Consider the following 14,548-nt stretch of genomic DNA (forward strand, 5'->3'; position numbering starts at 1 on the left):
GTTGAACAAGTAGACACATGAGTCCTATGTGACATAATACACGTAGAACACCACGTAAGACGCCAATTGTCATGTAGGGCACCACGTAAAACATGTATTTATTTACTCAACTTTATACAAGTTTAAGTGTCTACTTGTACACACCCAAAAGGAGGGCATAAATTGAAATGAGATCAAGTTAATGACACATTTACGAATTATGTCAGAAGAAGCAAAACTTTAACGATAGTAGGATAGATAAGACTCCTCCACCCTTAAGGAAACCGACAAACTAAGTCGGTCCAAAGAACCGAGGGAAAACCTACCCAATCCGTCGGTAAAATTTCTATGACATTTTTTAAATTTTATTGAAACTGACGGACTCCTTCGGTTGTCCCTCGGTTTTAACTGACCCAAGTCAAACCAATGATGTATAGTTGGTCGATTTTCCTTAAAAAACTGAGGGAATCTGTCGGTTTCTATCCTCGATTTTTGCACTAATTTATTATTAGTGAATGGGCCTTACTCGACACGAATCTAGATTAGTCAGGGCCCAATGTGGATAACGTACACCGGAATGGAAAACCTAAAAACAAAATAATAATTTTGGATTACTATATAAGGAAGGACTTGGACATAGCCTTGTACATTTTGTCATTTATTAATTTTCTCATTTGCCTCACCATATTTTCCCAAACAAGAATATTCCCAATGTTCTTCAATTTTTTCATACTAGTAGCTCTCTTTTTAGTTGATTTTTCACCAGCTTCTTGTGAAGTTGATGCATTCATTTTCAATGGATTCCAATCAGCTAATCTTAGCTTGGATGGCATAGCACAGTTCACATCTACTGATCTTTTGTTGTTAACAAATTCAGGAACACAAAATCAGGGCCATGCTTTCTATCCAAATCCAATTCATTTCAAGAACTCACCTAATGGTTCTGTATTTTCTTTCTCCACTACTTTCGTGTTCGCGATAAGGTCTGATTATGGAAATTTGAGTGGTCATGGACTGGTTTTCGTTATCGCGCCACATAAAGGACTTCAGGGGTCTTTGGCAAATCACTATCTTGGTCTTTTTAACTCTAATAATAATGGGAATGGATTAAACCATGTCATTGGAGTTGAGCTCGATACAATCTATAGCGAGGATTTTGGTGATATCAATGACAATCATGTTGGAATTGATATAAATGGATTGAGGTCTGTAGCAATTCACACAGCAGGTTATTTTGATGATACTGGTTTTTTTCATAACTTGACTTTAATTAGTGGCAAAGAAATGCAAGTTTGGATTGATTACGATGGGAGGACTAAGCAAATGAATGTAACAGTAGCTCAGTTACATATGGAAAAACCAGTTAGACCACTTTTGGCTTTGAAACATGATCTTTCGTCGATTCTTGATCAGACTATGTATGTTGGTTTTTCATCCTCAACAGGTTCAGTCCCAACACATCATTATATCTTGGGATGGAGCTTCAAGACAAATGGGAAAGCTCAAGAACTCTCGCAACTTCCTGAGCTTCCTCGTCTTGGGAGTAAAGGGACATCAAGATTTGTAACGATTGGTTTGCCTATAATCTCGTTGGTTTCAGTTGTTGCAGCTGTGTTAGCGGTGGTTTATTATGTAAGAAGGAAGAAGTATGAAGAAATTCATGAAGATTGGGAACGCGAGTATAGACTACAAAGGTTTAAGTATAAAGAATTGTACATTGCTACTAAGGGATTCAGAGAAAAGGAGGTATTGGGAGCTGGAGGATTTGGTAAAGTTTATAAAGGAGTGATGCCTATCACTAAACTTGAGATAGCTGTAAAGAAGATATCTCATGAATCAAGACAAGGTATGAAGGAATTTATTTCGGAGATTGTAAGCATTGGTCGTATGCAACACAGGAATGTAGTACAACTATTGGGTTATTGCAGGCGAAAAGGGGAGTTGATTTTGATATATGAATACATGTCTAATGGAAGTCTAGACAAGTATTTATACGATCAACCAAGATACACCCTCGATTGGAACCAAAGATTCAGAGTCATTAGAGGTGTAGCCTCTGGACTTTTTTTCCTACACGAAGAATGTGATCACGTAGTGATTCATAGAGATGTTAAGGCCAGTAACGTCTTGTTAGATGGTGAACTAAATGGCAAGTTAGGAGATTTTGGACTCGCGAGGCTATATGGTCATGGGACCGATCCTCAGTCTACTCGTGTTGTTGGTACTCTTGGTTACCTTGCACCAGAGCATACTAGAACTGGCAGGGCAACACCTAGTAGTGATGTATTTTCATTTGGGGCATTTCTGCTTGAAGTTGCATGTGGTAGGAGGCCGATACAGCCAAGACAAGACGGTGATGATCTGATTTTGGTCGATTGGGTGTTCTCGTGCTGGAATAGGGGTAATATACTTGATGCTGCTGATCCAAACATAGGCATTGATTTTGTTCCAGGACAAGTGGAGTTGGTCTTAAAGTTAGGCTTGTTCTGTTCTCATTCAGATCCTTCGTGTAGGCCAACCATGCGACAAATCTTGTTGTTCTTGGATGGTGTTGTGGCCTTACCAGAGTTATCAGAACTCGGTGTTTCATCAGCTAACCTAACATTTGAACATCGCGGAGGTTTTGATGATTTTGTCAAGTCGTATCCAACTTCTTTGGGCTATGCATATTCCGGCTCTCCATCTGTAACAGACTCCTTTCTCTCTGGTGGCCGATGATTACTAATGTATTGAGCCTGGTAAATATAATCTTGTTTTGGTGGATTATGTATTGGTAAATTAGAGTAACTTCTGGTGAAATACTATACACCTTCTCTTCTGATCCAGAATTCAATATTTGAAACATTTTATGTAGAATGAATCTACTCATGAAGCATGTAATAGAATGATTCAGGCTTTGATAGTACAGTTTACAATGGAACAATTAATATACAGAGATAAGTACTTTCCTGCTTTAGAAAATACTTATTTTTCTTTCATTGTTAAGTTTTCACCTATCCAATCAATAATTGTTTATGACTTACTCGTCATTAACTCGGTTTTTGGGTCATAATCATTATATAGGAGAGATGACCGAGTGGTTTAAGGCGTAGCATTTGTTCATAGGAATCAAGTCATTCATTGGTCTCTTTCCCAATTCCTTGTGATGAAGGGCTCTATAATTTCATGACTTTACATGTTGACAATGACAAACAGCAACCACAAAGCACTCTTTGACTCTTATCACCTAGTTTTCTATCTCATTCCGATGGGGGATTCGACTAAGCTATCATATATAGCCCCTTCTTTAGAAGTTTGCCAGCCTACTAGTCCTTCTTTTGACAAGTCCTCGGGACTCTGTTTGCTTTGATGTCATGTTGATTAGTGTGTGACCATCTTGTCTAAAAGTTTAAGTCTTTAGAGAGAGCACATTTTTATTAATTAATTGTATTCTCAGCGGACATCACCCTAACCACAGTGCTTTTGTATACATCCATACGCATAAAGTGCACCTATATGTAAAATTCCTACTGTTAATTAAGTTTTAATGCTTTATCGTACAATCATTTTGCAAGAAGACCCTGAATTTTGCAAGTGGAAAAAATGTCAAATTTAGAATTTTGTTGAATTTGCTGTGAAGGGAAATTTTTTTGTAGGAAAATGTTGGTACAATTTATTATGAATAAGTTGAATAGTAAAATTTTGGTGGCTAATCTTACGTATTTTAAGCTCTTTAAGTAGGACACAAAGAAAGTATACATTAGTGGTAATTGTGTCTAGGGTCCGCCTCAAAACGAACATTTTTTGGGCACCACAAATTAAAAGGGACCCTCTCTAAATATATTAATCAACATAGACACTTCACCCACAAATGAGCAAACTATCCAAAATAACGTTAACTCCATCTATTCCACTTCAAAATACAACTCAAATGTTTTAAGGTAGGTCGCTCATAAATAGACGACTATAATTTTTTGAATTAGCTTTTTACTGGCTTTCATGTGAAAGAATATCTTATTTTCAACAATAAACATATGTTCTTATTCACTTCACATTTTCTCAATCTTTTATCTTCTTCTACTAATATTATATTTTGATATTTGAAAATTAATAGTCGTGTCTCAACAATCCATGTACGTAAATGTGAAGAGTATTGTAAAATGAAATTATTGTTGACTCCAAAAAAACTCTAGTCGTAAGTTTTGGAGTTATGCACGTTCAAAGGTAAAAAAAAAAAAAAATTGTTACATGAGTACTGTAGTGGATTTCCTTTTTCACGAAACCCTCCGTATGGAATTGGGGGAGCGGTACGTACAATATCACCATTTTTACATAAATTTTGGGCGTATAGGAGGCAATTTACAAGAATTAGGTGATTTTCTTAGTTTTTAGTGTGTGTTAGCCCATTAATAATAGGTGATATGACTTTCAGAGGATTTTCTTACAAAACCTTCACGGAACCCTTCGTAGGGAGTTGGGGAATGGCACGTACAATCTAACCATTTTTATGTGATTTTTAGACATTTAGGAGTCAATTTATAGGAATTAGGCGATTTTCTAAGTTTTTCGTGTGTGGTAGCTAATGAACATTGTGGTGATATGGCTTATTGAAGATTATTTCGCAAAGCATTCCCAGAACCACCCTCTGTAGGGAATTGGGGAAGTGGTATGTACATTCTCAGACTGCCTGGGATTGAAGAAAACCACCATCCACAGAAGCAAATTTGGCAAACCACCCCCACCTTTCTACATTTATTATTATATAGAATTTCCTCGGGTCTCTATAAAACAGAATGAAAAGTCTGGGTGCGCTTAAATCGCTCTTTGCTATATCTCGGAAAAAGGCCAAACCAACCCATGAAAGTAAGAAAGAAGGAAGAGGAACGGGGCTAAGCAATCTGCCGAAGCTATGGGATGTTAAAATACATCGGCAGGGATATTTGAATTCCTTGTCCACTCTTTATGTGATTTTTGGGCATTTAGTGGGCAATTTACAGGAAATAGGCGATTTTCTTAGTTTGTTGTGTGTGTTAGTTCATGAAAATTGTGGTAATATGGCTTCTGGAGGATTTTTTTTGGAAAACTTTTACGGTACCCATTGTACGGAGTTGGGGGAGTGGTAAGTGCAGTCTCACTATATTTTTCGTATTTTTTGGGCATTTATGGACCAACTTACAAGAATTAAGCGATTTTTCTCAATTTTTTATGTGTATTACAATTACTTGCTCTGGAGTCATTACAAGTCACTCCCTCTGCCAACCAACAAGCTGGTCGGTCTGGTAGAACAGGTCCTGGAAAATGCTTTCGATTATACACCGCACATAACTACACGAATGATTTGGCTGACAACACAGTCCTGGAAATACAAAGGACCAACCTTGCAAATGTTGTGTTGTCTCTCAAGAGCCATGGTATTGTCGAATTGTTGAATTTTGATGAAATTATAAGTATTGCTGCAATGCTTTCTGTGGGGAATTCAATCTTCTATCATCCAAAGGACAAACAAGTCCATGCTGACAATGCACGTTTGAATTTTCATACAGGCAATGTGGGAGATCATATCGCGCTGTTAAAGGTTTATAATTCCTGGAAGGAGACAAACTTCTCAACACAGTGGTGCTACGACAATTACATCTCATGAAGAGAGCTAGGGATATCCGAGATCAATTGGAAGGCCTGCTGGAGAGAGTAGAAATTGACTTAACTTCAAATGTTAATGACTTGGAAACTATAAACAAGTCTATAACATCGGGATTTATATAGTAGTGAAGAAGTCATGTTGAAAATAATGGACAAAAGAATAGTAGCAATAACCTAAACAACATGTAATACAAAAAAAAATAAAAATCGAAGAATAATATAGTAGGAGAGTAGTAATACTAAGGCCAATACTAATATTGATAGGGAAAATCAATTGCCTACTAACTTCTATCCTAATCATCGACCTCCATATATGTCCTCCTATCTAGGGTGATGTCCTCTGTAAACTGCAGATGAGTCGTGTCCGGTCTAATTCATCAGAAACTCAGATTCAATTAACTATAAGATATGATGATTGAAATGATCAACACCCTTTTAAGCAAATTCTTATGTTTTCTTCACTGTGGTCCTAATTAACATAATTTCTTGGTTGTGAATTGTGATAGTGACTAGTAGTAGAAGAACGAATAGTCAAATTTTGTGGGTATGTACTATTCTTCATTTACACTATATGGCCTGGAAAATTTTCTTTTGTTAGCTGTGTAGAAAGAATATAATATGTGATTATTTTCCACACCAATTAAGACATATATGGACAATTTATGCAAGTAGTCAAGTTAAGTCAAAGTTTTCTTCGACGAAGAAAGATAATAACTATTAGTTGAGTGACTATTTGAGAAATGAATCAACTCGACTTTTCTCATAGCCTTCTTCCCAATTCAAGAAACAAAACTGGTTCATAAGCTTAAAGGATTAAAGAAAAGAAAATATTCACTCCAAGATGCCTAAATGAACCAAGTATACAACCTTAGGTGGAAGAAATATAGCTTATATAACAAGTTTTATTTTTACTAGGAAAATATTAAAATTTCGCCCGAGTCATCGACCACCGGAGAGAAGGGAATCAGTAACAGAAGAAGACCATGACATTGCAAAATGATCAAAGCCTGCAAAAGTTAAGCTAATATTTGAAGTTTGCATCAGTGATAACTCTGGCAAAGGCAGGGCATTTTCCAAGTACATCAACACTTGCCTCATATTTGGCCTAGCTGCTGGTTCTGTCTGAGAGCACAATAGTCCAAGTTTTAGTACCAACTCAACCTCTTCTTTTACATAGTTATTGCCCAAGTTTGGATCAATGGCTTCAACAATATCACCTCTAGTCCAACAAGAGAATACATAGTCAACCAAAACGAGGTCCTCGTCCGATACCCTTTGATCTATTGGCCTTCTCCCACAAGCCACCTCAAGTAAAAATGCCCCAAATGAATACACATCAGTGCTAGTTGTGGCTTTGCCTGTTCTTGTATGCTCTGGGGCAAGGTATCCGAGAGTTCCAACGATATGCGTAGTTTGAGGATCTGTCCCATGATCATACAATCTTGCTAGCCCAAAATCTCCTAATCTTCCATTTAATTCAACATCTAACAACACGTTACTCGCTTTTATATCTCTATGAATCACTACTTGTTCCCACTCTTCATGAAGATAGACTAGTCCTGATGCTACGCCTTTGATGACTCGAAATCTTTGGTTCCAATCAAGAGTGCAGCTTGGTTTGTCAAACAAATACTTGTCTAGGCTTCCGTTAGGCATGCATTCGTAAACCAGAAGTAACTCTCCTTTACGCCTGCAATAACCCAAAAGTGGTACTAAATTCCTGTGGCGTAGCCGGCCAATACTAACAATTTCTGAAACAAATTCCCTCATCCCTTGTCTTGATTCATGAGAGACCCTCTTGACTGCTATCTGAATGTTGGATATGGGCAATACCCCTCTGTAGACTCTGCCAAATCCCCCGGATCCCAACAAATCCTTGCTGCTAAAGCCCTTTGTGGCAGTGTACAAATCCTTGTACTTGAACCTGTGTGGTCCATAATCAAGCTCCCACTCTTCTTGCAATTCAGCAAACTTCATCTTCTTTCCTATGTAATAAATTATTACCAGGACTACAATCACAAATGAAACTGAAGAAATCACGGGCAAACCAAGCAATAAAAGCTTGGATTCTTTCTTAGGTACTACTCGAGGAAGCTTAGGAAGTTGAGAGAGATCAAGCCCTTGAGCCACTCCATTCATTTTAAAGCTCCATCCAAGGATATAATGTGTTGAAACAACTGCACCGGTGGATGCTGAGAAGCCTATAGACACGTTTTCATCCATGACAGATGAAAGATCGTAGACTAAGGACAGGAGAGGACGGTCTGGTTTTGCAACGTGCAGTGGAGCCATTGTGACATTCATATGCTTATCCACAGAATCATATTCCACCCAAACTTGCATTGGCTGGCCACTAGCAAGAGTTAAGTTATTGAAGGATTTCTCATTACTGGTATAATAACCGGCCGGCTTGGCTATTACAGATTTTAGGCCATTGATGTCAATGCCTACATGGTTGCTGTCAATATCATCAAATTCACGGTTCTGTAGCGTGTCAAACTCCACCGCAACAACATGGCTGGTGGCATTTCCATTGCTAGAATCATTAAACAAGCCAAGATAAGAGCTTGGAAGTGCTTCTGGAAGCCTTCTAGCTGGTGCAATCACAAAAGACATACCATGACCAGCTAAAATCGAGTACTCAGGCACTATGGCAAAGACAAATGTGGTTGAGAAAGAGAAATCTGAACCATTAGATGCTAAATTCATGAAATTGATAGGTCTAGGATAAAAAGCATGACCCTCCTGCAATTGTGAAGCATTAGTTAGCCTTAACAAGCCATCTGATGTGAACTCTGCTATTCCATCACGACTCAAGTTTGTTGAGTGGAACCCGTTGTAGGTGAAATCGAGATCTTCTGCAGCTGCATAGCCTAATGGAGCATGAAAAAGTAAAACAAGAAACTGAAAAATCATGGCTAAAAACAATTTCTCCATGTCTGCTCAAAACTCTTATAGGGATAGAACTGATAATAATGTTCGCGGGGTTAACTTTCTACAATCACAAATATGACTATTTATCTCCCAATGTTCAAGTCTACAATGTATACTCTGTAATGTCATTTTCTTGAGGCCAGCCAAACTTCAATATGTATATATGAAAAATAATCACACAATATAGTCAAATCTAGTAGGCATCCATTTGACATTTTGTGATCATCAATTGTCACACATTGCCTCAAATTTGTGGCATTTAATAACAACCCCTTATAGGGTCAGCTGTATCAAAGGGTATAATAGCTCTGCTTAGATACATGTTGTCGTTGACCAGTTGACCTACAACAACAGGTAACTCGACATCAAGCCTCGTATGGTACCATTATAGATAGCGTAAGTATATACAACTTACAATAATTGTGGATTATTCTGAATGCAAGGAATAGTAAGATAATTTGAAAGGAAGGTGATAAGTATATTAATTCTCATTATTCATTTCAAATCAATAAGAGTTATGAATTTTAAAAAAATCATTGACTCTCTCTCACACACATAATCAAATAAAAAAAATAAAATGGGAGGTACAGAAATTGCACAAAATTAAATTGTCAACATTTGGGAAGATCCATTGGTGGAGGAGGCAACTTTTGATTTGGAAGTTTTCCATTTTGAACCAACCATGCCATTTCCAATCCCCAACTTGTATGAACTTCCAAGTGACAATGCATAAACCACACTCCTAGTAACAAACAACAACACACATACATCATTATTCACAGAGTCGGAAATTTTAACTAGATATATAATACTTCGAATGATATTTGAATGCAAATTCTTATAAAGTTACCTGGATTATCCGCGAGAAATCGAATAGCAACCCAACCACCAGAAGGAACACCCACAGTGTTCCTTTCAATAGGATCAACAAGGTTAAAATTTGATGGATCCTTATTAGGGTCAAAATTTCCAAATCCTTGTCCAACAACAAAGAAATTAAATCCATGGAGATGAAGAGGATGACTTTCAAGACCAAGAATGCTTGTATCTTGCATTACTAACTCCACACTTGTGTTAAATGGCAAAACCATAAGTTTAGTGTCATTATGAACAAGAGTGTTATTTGGAGGGTTTCCAGTGTAATTAAACCAATTTAAAGGACTATAAGGAAAATCAGGTTTGTATACACCTTTTGATTGACCAAAGAAATGAGATTGAAGAAGAGCAGTTGTAGGTAATATAAATGACACATTATTGATTGAAGCTGAGAATTTTGTACCATTAGGTCCTTGACATGTTTTGATTTGATCACAAGGACTTGTTCCAAGACCTACTGTGAAAAACAAACGTTTATCGACGTTTTGAGGTACATTAGCAAGGAATTGAGGACTTGCGAGACTTCTTAATCTACTTGTAAAATTGGTGACAAAATTTGTGTCATTCAGAGCTGGTAGCAACGGTTTAAAAAGCGGTAAATTTTTCAAATGGAGTTCTGTTTTTGATTCATACTCTAAAATTCCAGCAACTGTAGAGTTGTCAAATGTACCAAGACCTGTGACATAAGGTCGAGCGGTCATGTAAAATGTGGCATTTGGAAAATGAGGCTTAGTTTTGAGAAGAACATTATGAGTTTGTCCTGGTGTAATAATAAGTGTATTTGTCTCAAATGGTTTAACATAAACTCCGTCAGCATCGATAATTTGGAGAGTATGATTTGCAATACTGAAGAAAAGCTCATCATTAAGTGCAGCGTTGATCAATCGAAGAAGATATGTTTTTCCAGGCTTCACCTTTAGCTTAAAAGTATCTGTATAAATAAAATATCTAAAAAGCGTTAGTATCATATTTTAGTGCACTAACATTATTTGAAAAGCGAAATAATTGTTTTATTACCTTTTGTGGAACAGTTATATAAAGGTCCAGGAAGTCCATTGATAGTGTAAGCATCAGAAACATTAGGGCCTCCACCTGTTTGTAAAGCTTGTGAAATTATAGCTTCAGTATCAGCATTGAACCATTCTCCTGTGTGACATATATATTGTATTCAAATAATTAATTTCTTATAGACAAATTAATCAAGGATTATAAAAAATTCAATAAATTATGACTTGTTAATTACCAAAGATGATGGGGACTTCTTTGTATGGTTTAGCAAATGGATAAGGAGTATTTTTCTTAGGAAGAATAATAATAGGACCATAGAGAGTTGATCTCAACCATGAAATATGTGCATGCCACCAAAAAGTTCCTCTTTGACCAATTATAGTGAAATTATACAAATATTTTTGGCCAGTTTGAATTGGACATTGTGTTACATAGGCTGGTCCATCTGCCCATCCACTACGAACTTGTCGAATTCCATGCCTATTTAATAATCGCGAAATATTAAATATTGCTCGTTAAATCTTATGAATTTCACGAAAATAAAAGTTTATTAGTTTACCAATGGATAGAAATGTTGTTGTGAACATGATTGACAACTTCAATTTCAAGACGATCACCTTCCCTAGCCACAATTCTAGGTCCAGGAAATTGTCCATTTACTGTAACTATACTCTTCGTGTGACATAGTCGTGTCACATTTTGCATTTTTATCTGAAACACGAAAAAAAAATATGTAAGTATATATATACTAGATGCTAATTAATTTTAAATCAAAAAATTGAATTCACTTAGGAAACTAGCAATAATATATATGCATACTTCAAATTTATAGTGTCTGGTTGCAGCGGAAACGCTAGGGAGGAGACACGATGCAATCATCAGAGAGACAAGAAATATTTCAATAGCACCCATTTTTGCGCAAAGAAAATCAAATTTTGATTTTTTTTTTTTCCTTTGTTACTAACTTGATGTGTTTGTTCTATTTAATGCATGTAAGTCAAGTGTATATATAGAGATGTTTGGCTGATGTGGTGAAATTATAAAAAAGAATAGAATTGAATAGAAAAGTGAATAGGTTGATTGTAAGCTATGTTTGGTTAGACCAACTGTTGTTGTAGAACAAACTTTAGAGTGGTGTCAAAGAATACATATATATTTTTTTGTATATCATTAGTATATATATTTTTCATGCAAATACTTCAGTATGTGTATGGATTTTCCTTCTTAATGGATAGATTAATTTAGGCTTCATATATATATATAGACAACTATAGGCATGATTTTGACTGTCTTCCATACATGATATATAGCCTTGAGGAAAAAGCTTTTACAAAGTGTTGTCATTATCAAAATTGTAATGTTATGCTACTCTCTCGTTTTAATTTGTTTGTCTAATTTTGACTTGACGCGGAATTTAAGAAGTACAAAAGACTTCTGAATCTTGTGATTTTAAACTAAAGATATATCGAATGAATCACCAAATTTGGAAATTTTTATACGTTATACGTAAAATTTATGAGAAGGACATGTTAATAGCTAACAAGATAATTGATTGTCTTTATGAATGGACCCGACCCAATAACTATTTCCAATTATAATACTAACCTTGAGGTTCCACAGATTTGTAACTTATGCTAGGTTGAATACAGTATGAAGTTTTACGAACAATATAATACTACCAAAATTTTAAAATAACAAAGGACAATAAAGTGTACTGAGGGAAGTTTATTGAAAATTGACAAGTGAAGCATAGCATCATAGATGTTAAAGGTGCTTTAATATTAAGTAATTAGGAAAAGTAAGCTTGTAGATTAAACAATCTTATTTTCAGCTATTACATTAGGCATGTGGCTATATTTTAACTAACCATATGGACATGCTCAAATTCTAATTTTCTTTTCAACTAAATGCTACAGTATTAAAAAAGATATATAGTTTTCACCACGAGTACGGTAAATGGTTAAAGTGTCACATCATCTCATATAAAAAAAAAATTAAAGCAATGTCAAAGGTAAAATTTTCACTAAAGGAGTTTGAAATATGAAAAGTAAATAGACGGAGAGGCCAAAGAGAATTCAACATTTTATATATATATATATATATATATATATATATATATATTAAAAAAGATATATAGTTTTCACCACGAGTACGGTAAATGGTTAAAGTGTCACATCATCTCATATAAAAAAAAAATTAAAGCAATGTCAAAGGTAAAATTTTCACTAAAGGAGTTTGAAATATGAAAAGTAAATAGACGGAGAGGCCAAAGAGAATTCAACATTTTATAATCGATCCTTGCTAGTTCTGACCCGATTAGAAGCTAAACAAGAAATGGATGACATTGGTCCGAGATGGCAATAATAATCAGTGATTGTTAAAAAATTATCTGTGCAAGATATATATTTTATACTTGTTGATTTATAAATAAAAACATTCGATACGAATAAATTTTTATTGGAGTACTACAAGTTAGGAAGATAGAGAGTTGAAGAAGCTTAAGTTGGTGAGAGAAGGGTTTTCACTTGTTCGGTATCTATCCATTTTCAGTACTTATAAGGAGATTATTATTATTAGAGAAGGGAATGTTAATATGGGACACACAAAGGAATTTTACTTAAATGTAATTTATGGATTCACATTATGTTACACACCTAAAACACAAGTAACACGTAGGAATGGCAATGGGGCGGGGCGGGGCGGGTTGAACTTATAAATCCGGAAATTTTTTAATCCGTCCCGCCCTGCCCCGCATAATAAATTTTTGGGAAAAGGGTTAAAAATGCCCTTAACGTATCCCAAATGGTTCAAAAATGTCCTCCTTCCACCTTTTGGTTTAAAAATGCCCTCAACGTTTTTTTAAGGTTTAAAATGCCCTTTTATAACAGCTGGCTGACATGGCAAATGCTGAGTCATTAAATTAGACAAATGGCTTCATCTTATTGGTCCACCTATTTTTTTAAATCCAGCCCAACGACCCGACCCATCTATGCTACAAAAACTCAAATCCACCCACAAACCCGTTTACACATTAACCTAACATATCCTTGAACTCCATTTTAGCATGATTCTCAGCCTTTTTTTTTTAGCAGCCGCCGAGGATGGAGGTTTAGGGTTCGTGGTATGTTTTTGCTTGAGAATCAAATCTCATTTTGGATAATGAAGCTCTTGATCAGCTTACGATATGACAAAGATGAAGGAGATGAATTGCTCGAGATGTTCTTGAATTTCACCATTTTCGGTGAATATGAACAAAAAGGGGAAATGAGTTACAACCATGTCGAAGAGCCTCTCCATCTTCTTGAAGCATTTAGAACAAGATCGTTATGGATGTAAACCTACAAAGGAAGATGTGAAAAGATGATTCAAGAGCTGTGAGTAATAAGCAGACTGTTGTTAAACAAATGTTTTTAGGGTGAAAAGATTGTCTGTATAGTTTTGTTGAATAATGTTCATCTTTACATTGCAAGCTTTTATAATAGCTTAAACTTTGACAGAGGAGTTGTTATAATAGCTTAAACTTTGACAAAGGAAGATATGCTTCATTGGTAAAATCTTGATTTCATCTAATGCTGACAGATTCGTTCTTGGATCATACTATTACCAATGGAGCCTCAAAGTCTTGATCAACGTTATATGGCTTACGTGATGTATTATCAGCTGACTAATGCACCTTTCATCACCGAGCAGCCATAAAAAGAGAATTACAAGGAGAACAAAGAACAAAGTGATGGCTGCCTAATTGCTTAAGTTCTCCGCAACTTTCAACCATATAACACAATAATACTAAAATAAACTTTTGACAAGTAAACCAAATCAACAATACACACAACTAAACCAAATCTACAACTGTCACAATTAAACAATATTGATATTAGAAAGGTAAAGCTTTGGAGTCGTTACGATTGTTGTCTAACAACTATTAAGAGTACAAAAATCAGCAAAAGGACTAGTTGTTTGGAGTCATTACGATAGTTGTGTAACAACCATTAAGAGTACAAAAATCAGCAAAAACACTAATTGTTTGGAGTCATTGTTTCATTTCTCCTTACATAACACTTAAGACAGTAAATACAAAACAAGTCCTACATCCCCTTGCCCCCTATAGGCTTAAGTTTGCCAATTTTTCTCT

At 35.7% G+C, this 14,548-nt stretch overlaps 3 protein-coding genes across 3 annotated transcripts; 1 reads left to right on the plus strand and 2 right to left on the minus strand.

Moving 5' to 3' along the window:
• Window positions 1-645: 645 nt before the first annotated feature.
• On the plus strand, window positions 646-2,925 carry LOC102597481 (L-type lectin-domain containing receptor kinase IV.1-like). The gene has a single exon (XM_006340946.2). It carries the CDS (start codon window positions 691-693, stop codon window positions 2,695-2,697), a length of 2,007 nt encoding a protein of 668 aa, XP_006341008.1. The 5' UTR covers window positions 646-690; the 3' UTR covers window positions 2,698-2,925.
• A 3,473-nt stretch (window positions 2,926-6,398) lies between these two features.
• LOC102579814 (L-type lectin-domain containing receptor kinase IV.1-like) lies at window positions 6,399-8,729 on the minus strand. The gene has a single exon (XM_006341145.2). It carries the CDS (start codon window positions 8,533-8,535, stop codon window positions 6,538-6,540), a length of 1,998 nt encoding a protein of 665 aa, XP_006341207.2. The 5' UTR covers window positions 8,536-8,729; the 3' UTR covers window positions 6,399-6,537.
• A 355-nt stretch (window positions 8,730-9,084) lies between these two features.
• Window positions 9,085-11,377, minus strand: LOC102597796 (laccase-17-like). The gene is made up of 6 exons (XM_006340947.2): window positions 11,236-11,377; window positions 10,976-11,127; window positions 10,652-10,896; window positions 10,426-10,554; window positions 9,383-10,339; window positions 9,085-9,274 (listed from the first exon to the last, which is right to left on the minus strand). The coding sequence occupies exons 1-6, from the start codon at window positions 11,326-11,328 to the stop codon at window positions 9,144-9,146; spliced, it is 1,707 nt and encodes a 568-aa protein (XP_006341009.1). The 5' UTR covers window positions 11,329-11,377; the 3' UTR covers window positions 9,085-9,143.
• Window positions 11,378-14,548: the final 3,171 nt, after the last annotated feature.

The sequence above is a fragment of the Solanum tuberosum genome, unplaced genomic scaffold (assembly GCF_000226075.1).
Source record: "Solanum tuberosum cultivar DM 1-3 516 R44 unplaced genomic scaffold, SolTub_3.0 scf00021, whole genome shotgun sequence".
In the NCBI taxonomy this organism is placed as follows: Eukaryota; Viridiplantae; Streptophyta; class Magnoliopsida; order Solanales; family Solanaceae; genus Solanum; species Solanum tuberosum.

Excerpts from the sequence above, each read along its gene's own strand:
- LOC102597481 (XM_006340946.2), top strand. The coding sequence starts at position 691 with ATGTTCTTCAATTTTTTCATACTAGTAGCTCTCTTTTTAGTTGATTTT.
- LOC102579814 (XM_006341145.2), bottom strand. The coding sequence starts at position 8,535 with ATGGAGAAATTGTTTTTAGCCATGATTTTTCAGTTTCTTGTTTTACTT.
- LOC102597796 (XM_006340947.2), bottom strand. The coding sequence starts at position 11,328 with ATGGGTGCTATTGAAATATTTCTTGTCTCTCTGATGATTGCATCGTGT. Across the intron at positions 11,128-11,235 it reads CCAGACACTATAAATTTGAA|ATAAAAATGCAAAATGTGAC; the intron begins GTATGCATATAT and ends TTCGTGTTTCAG. Across the intron at positions 9,275-9,382 it reads ATTTCTCGCGGATAATCCAG|GAGTGTGGTTTATGCATTGT; the intron begins GTAACTTTATAA and ends GTTTGTTACTAG.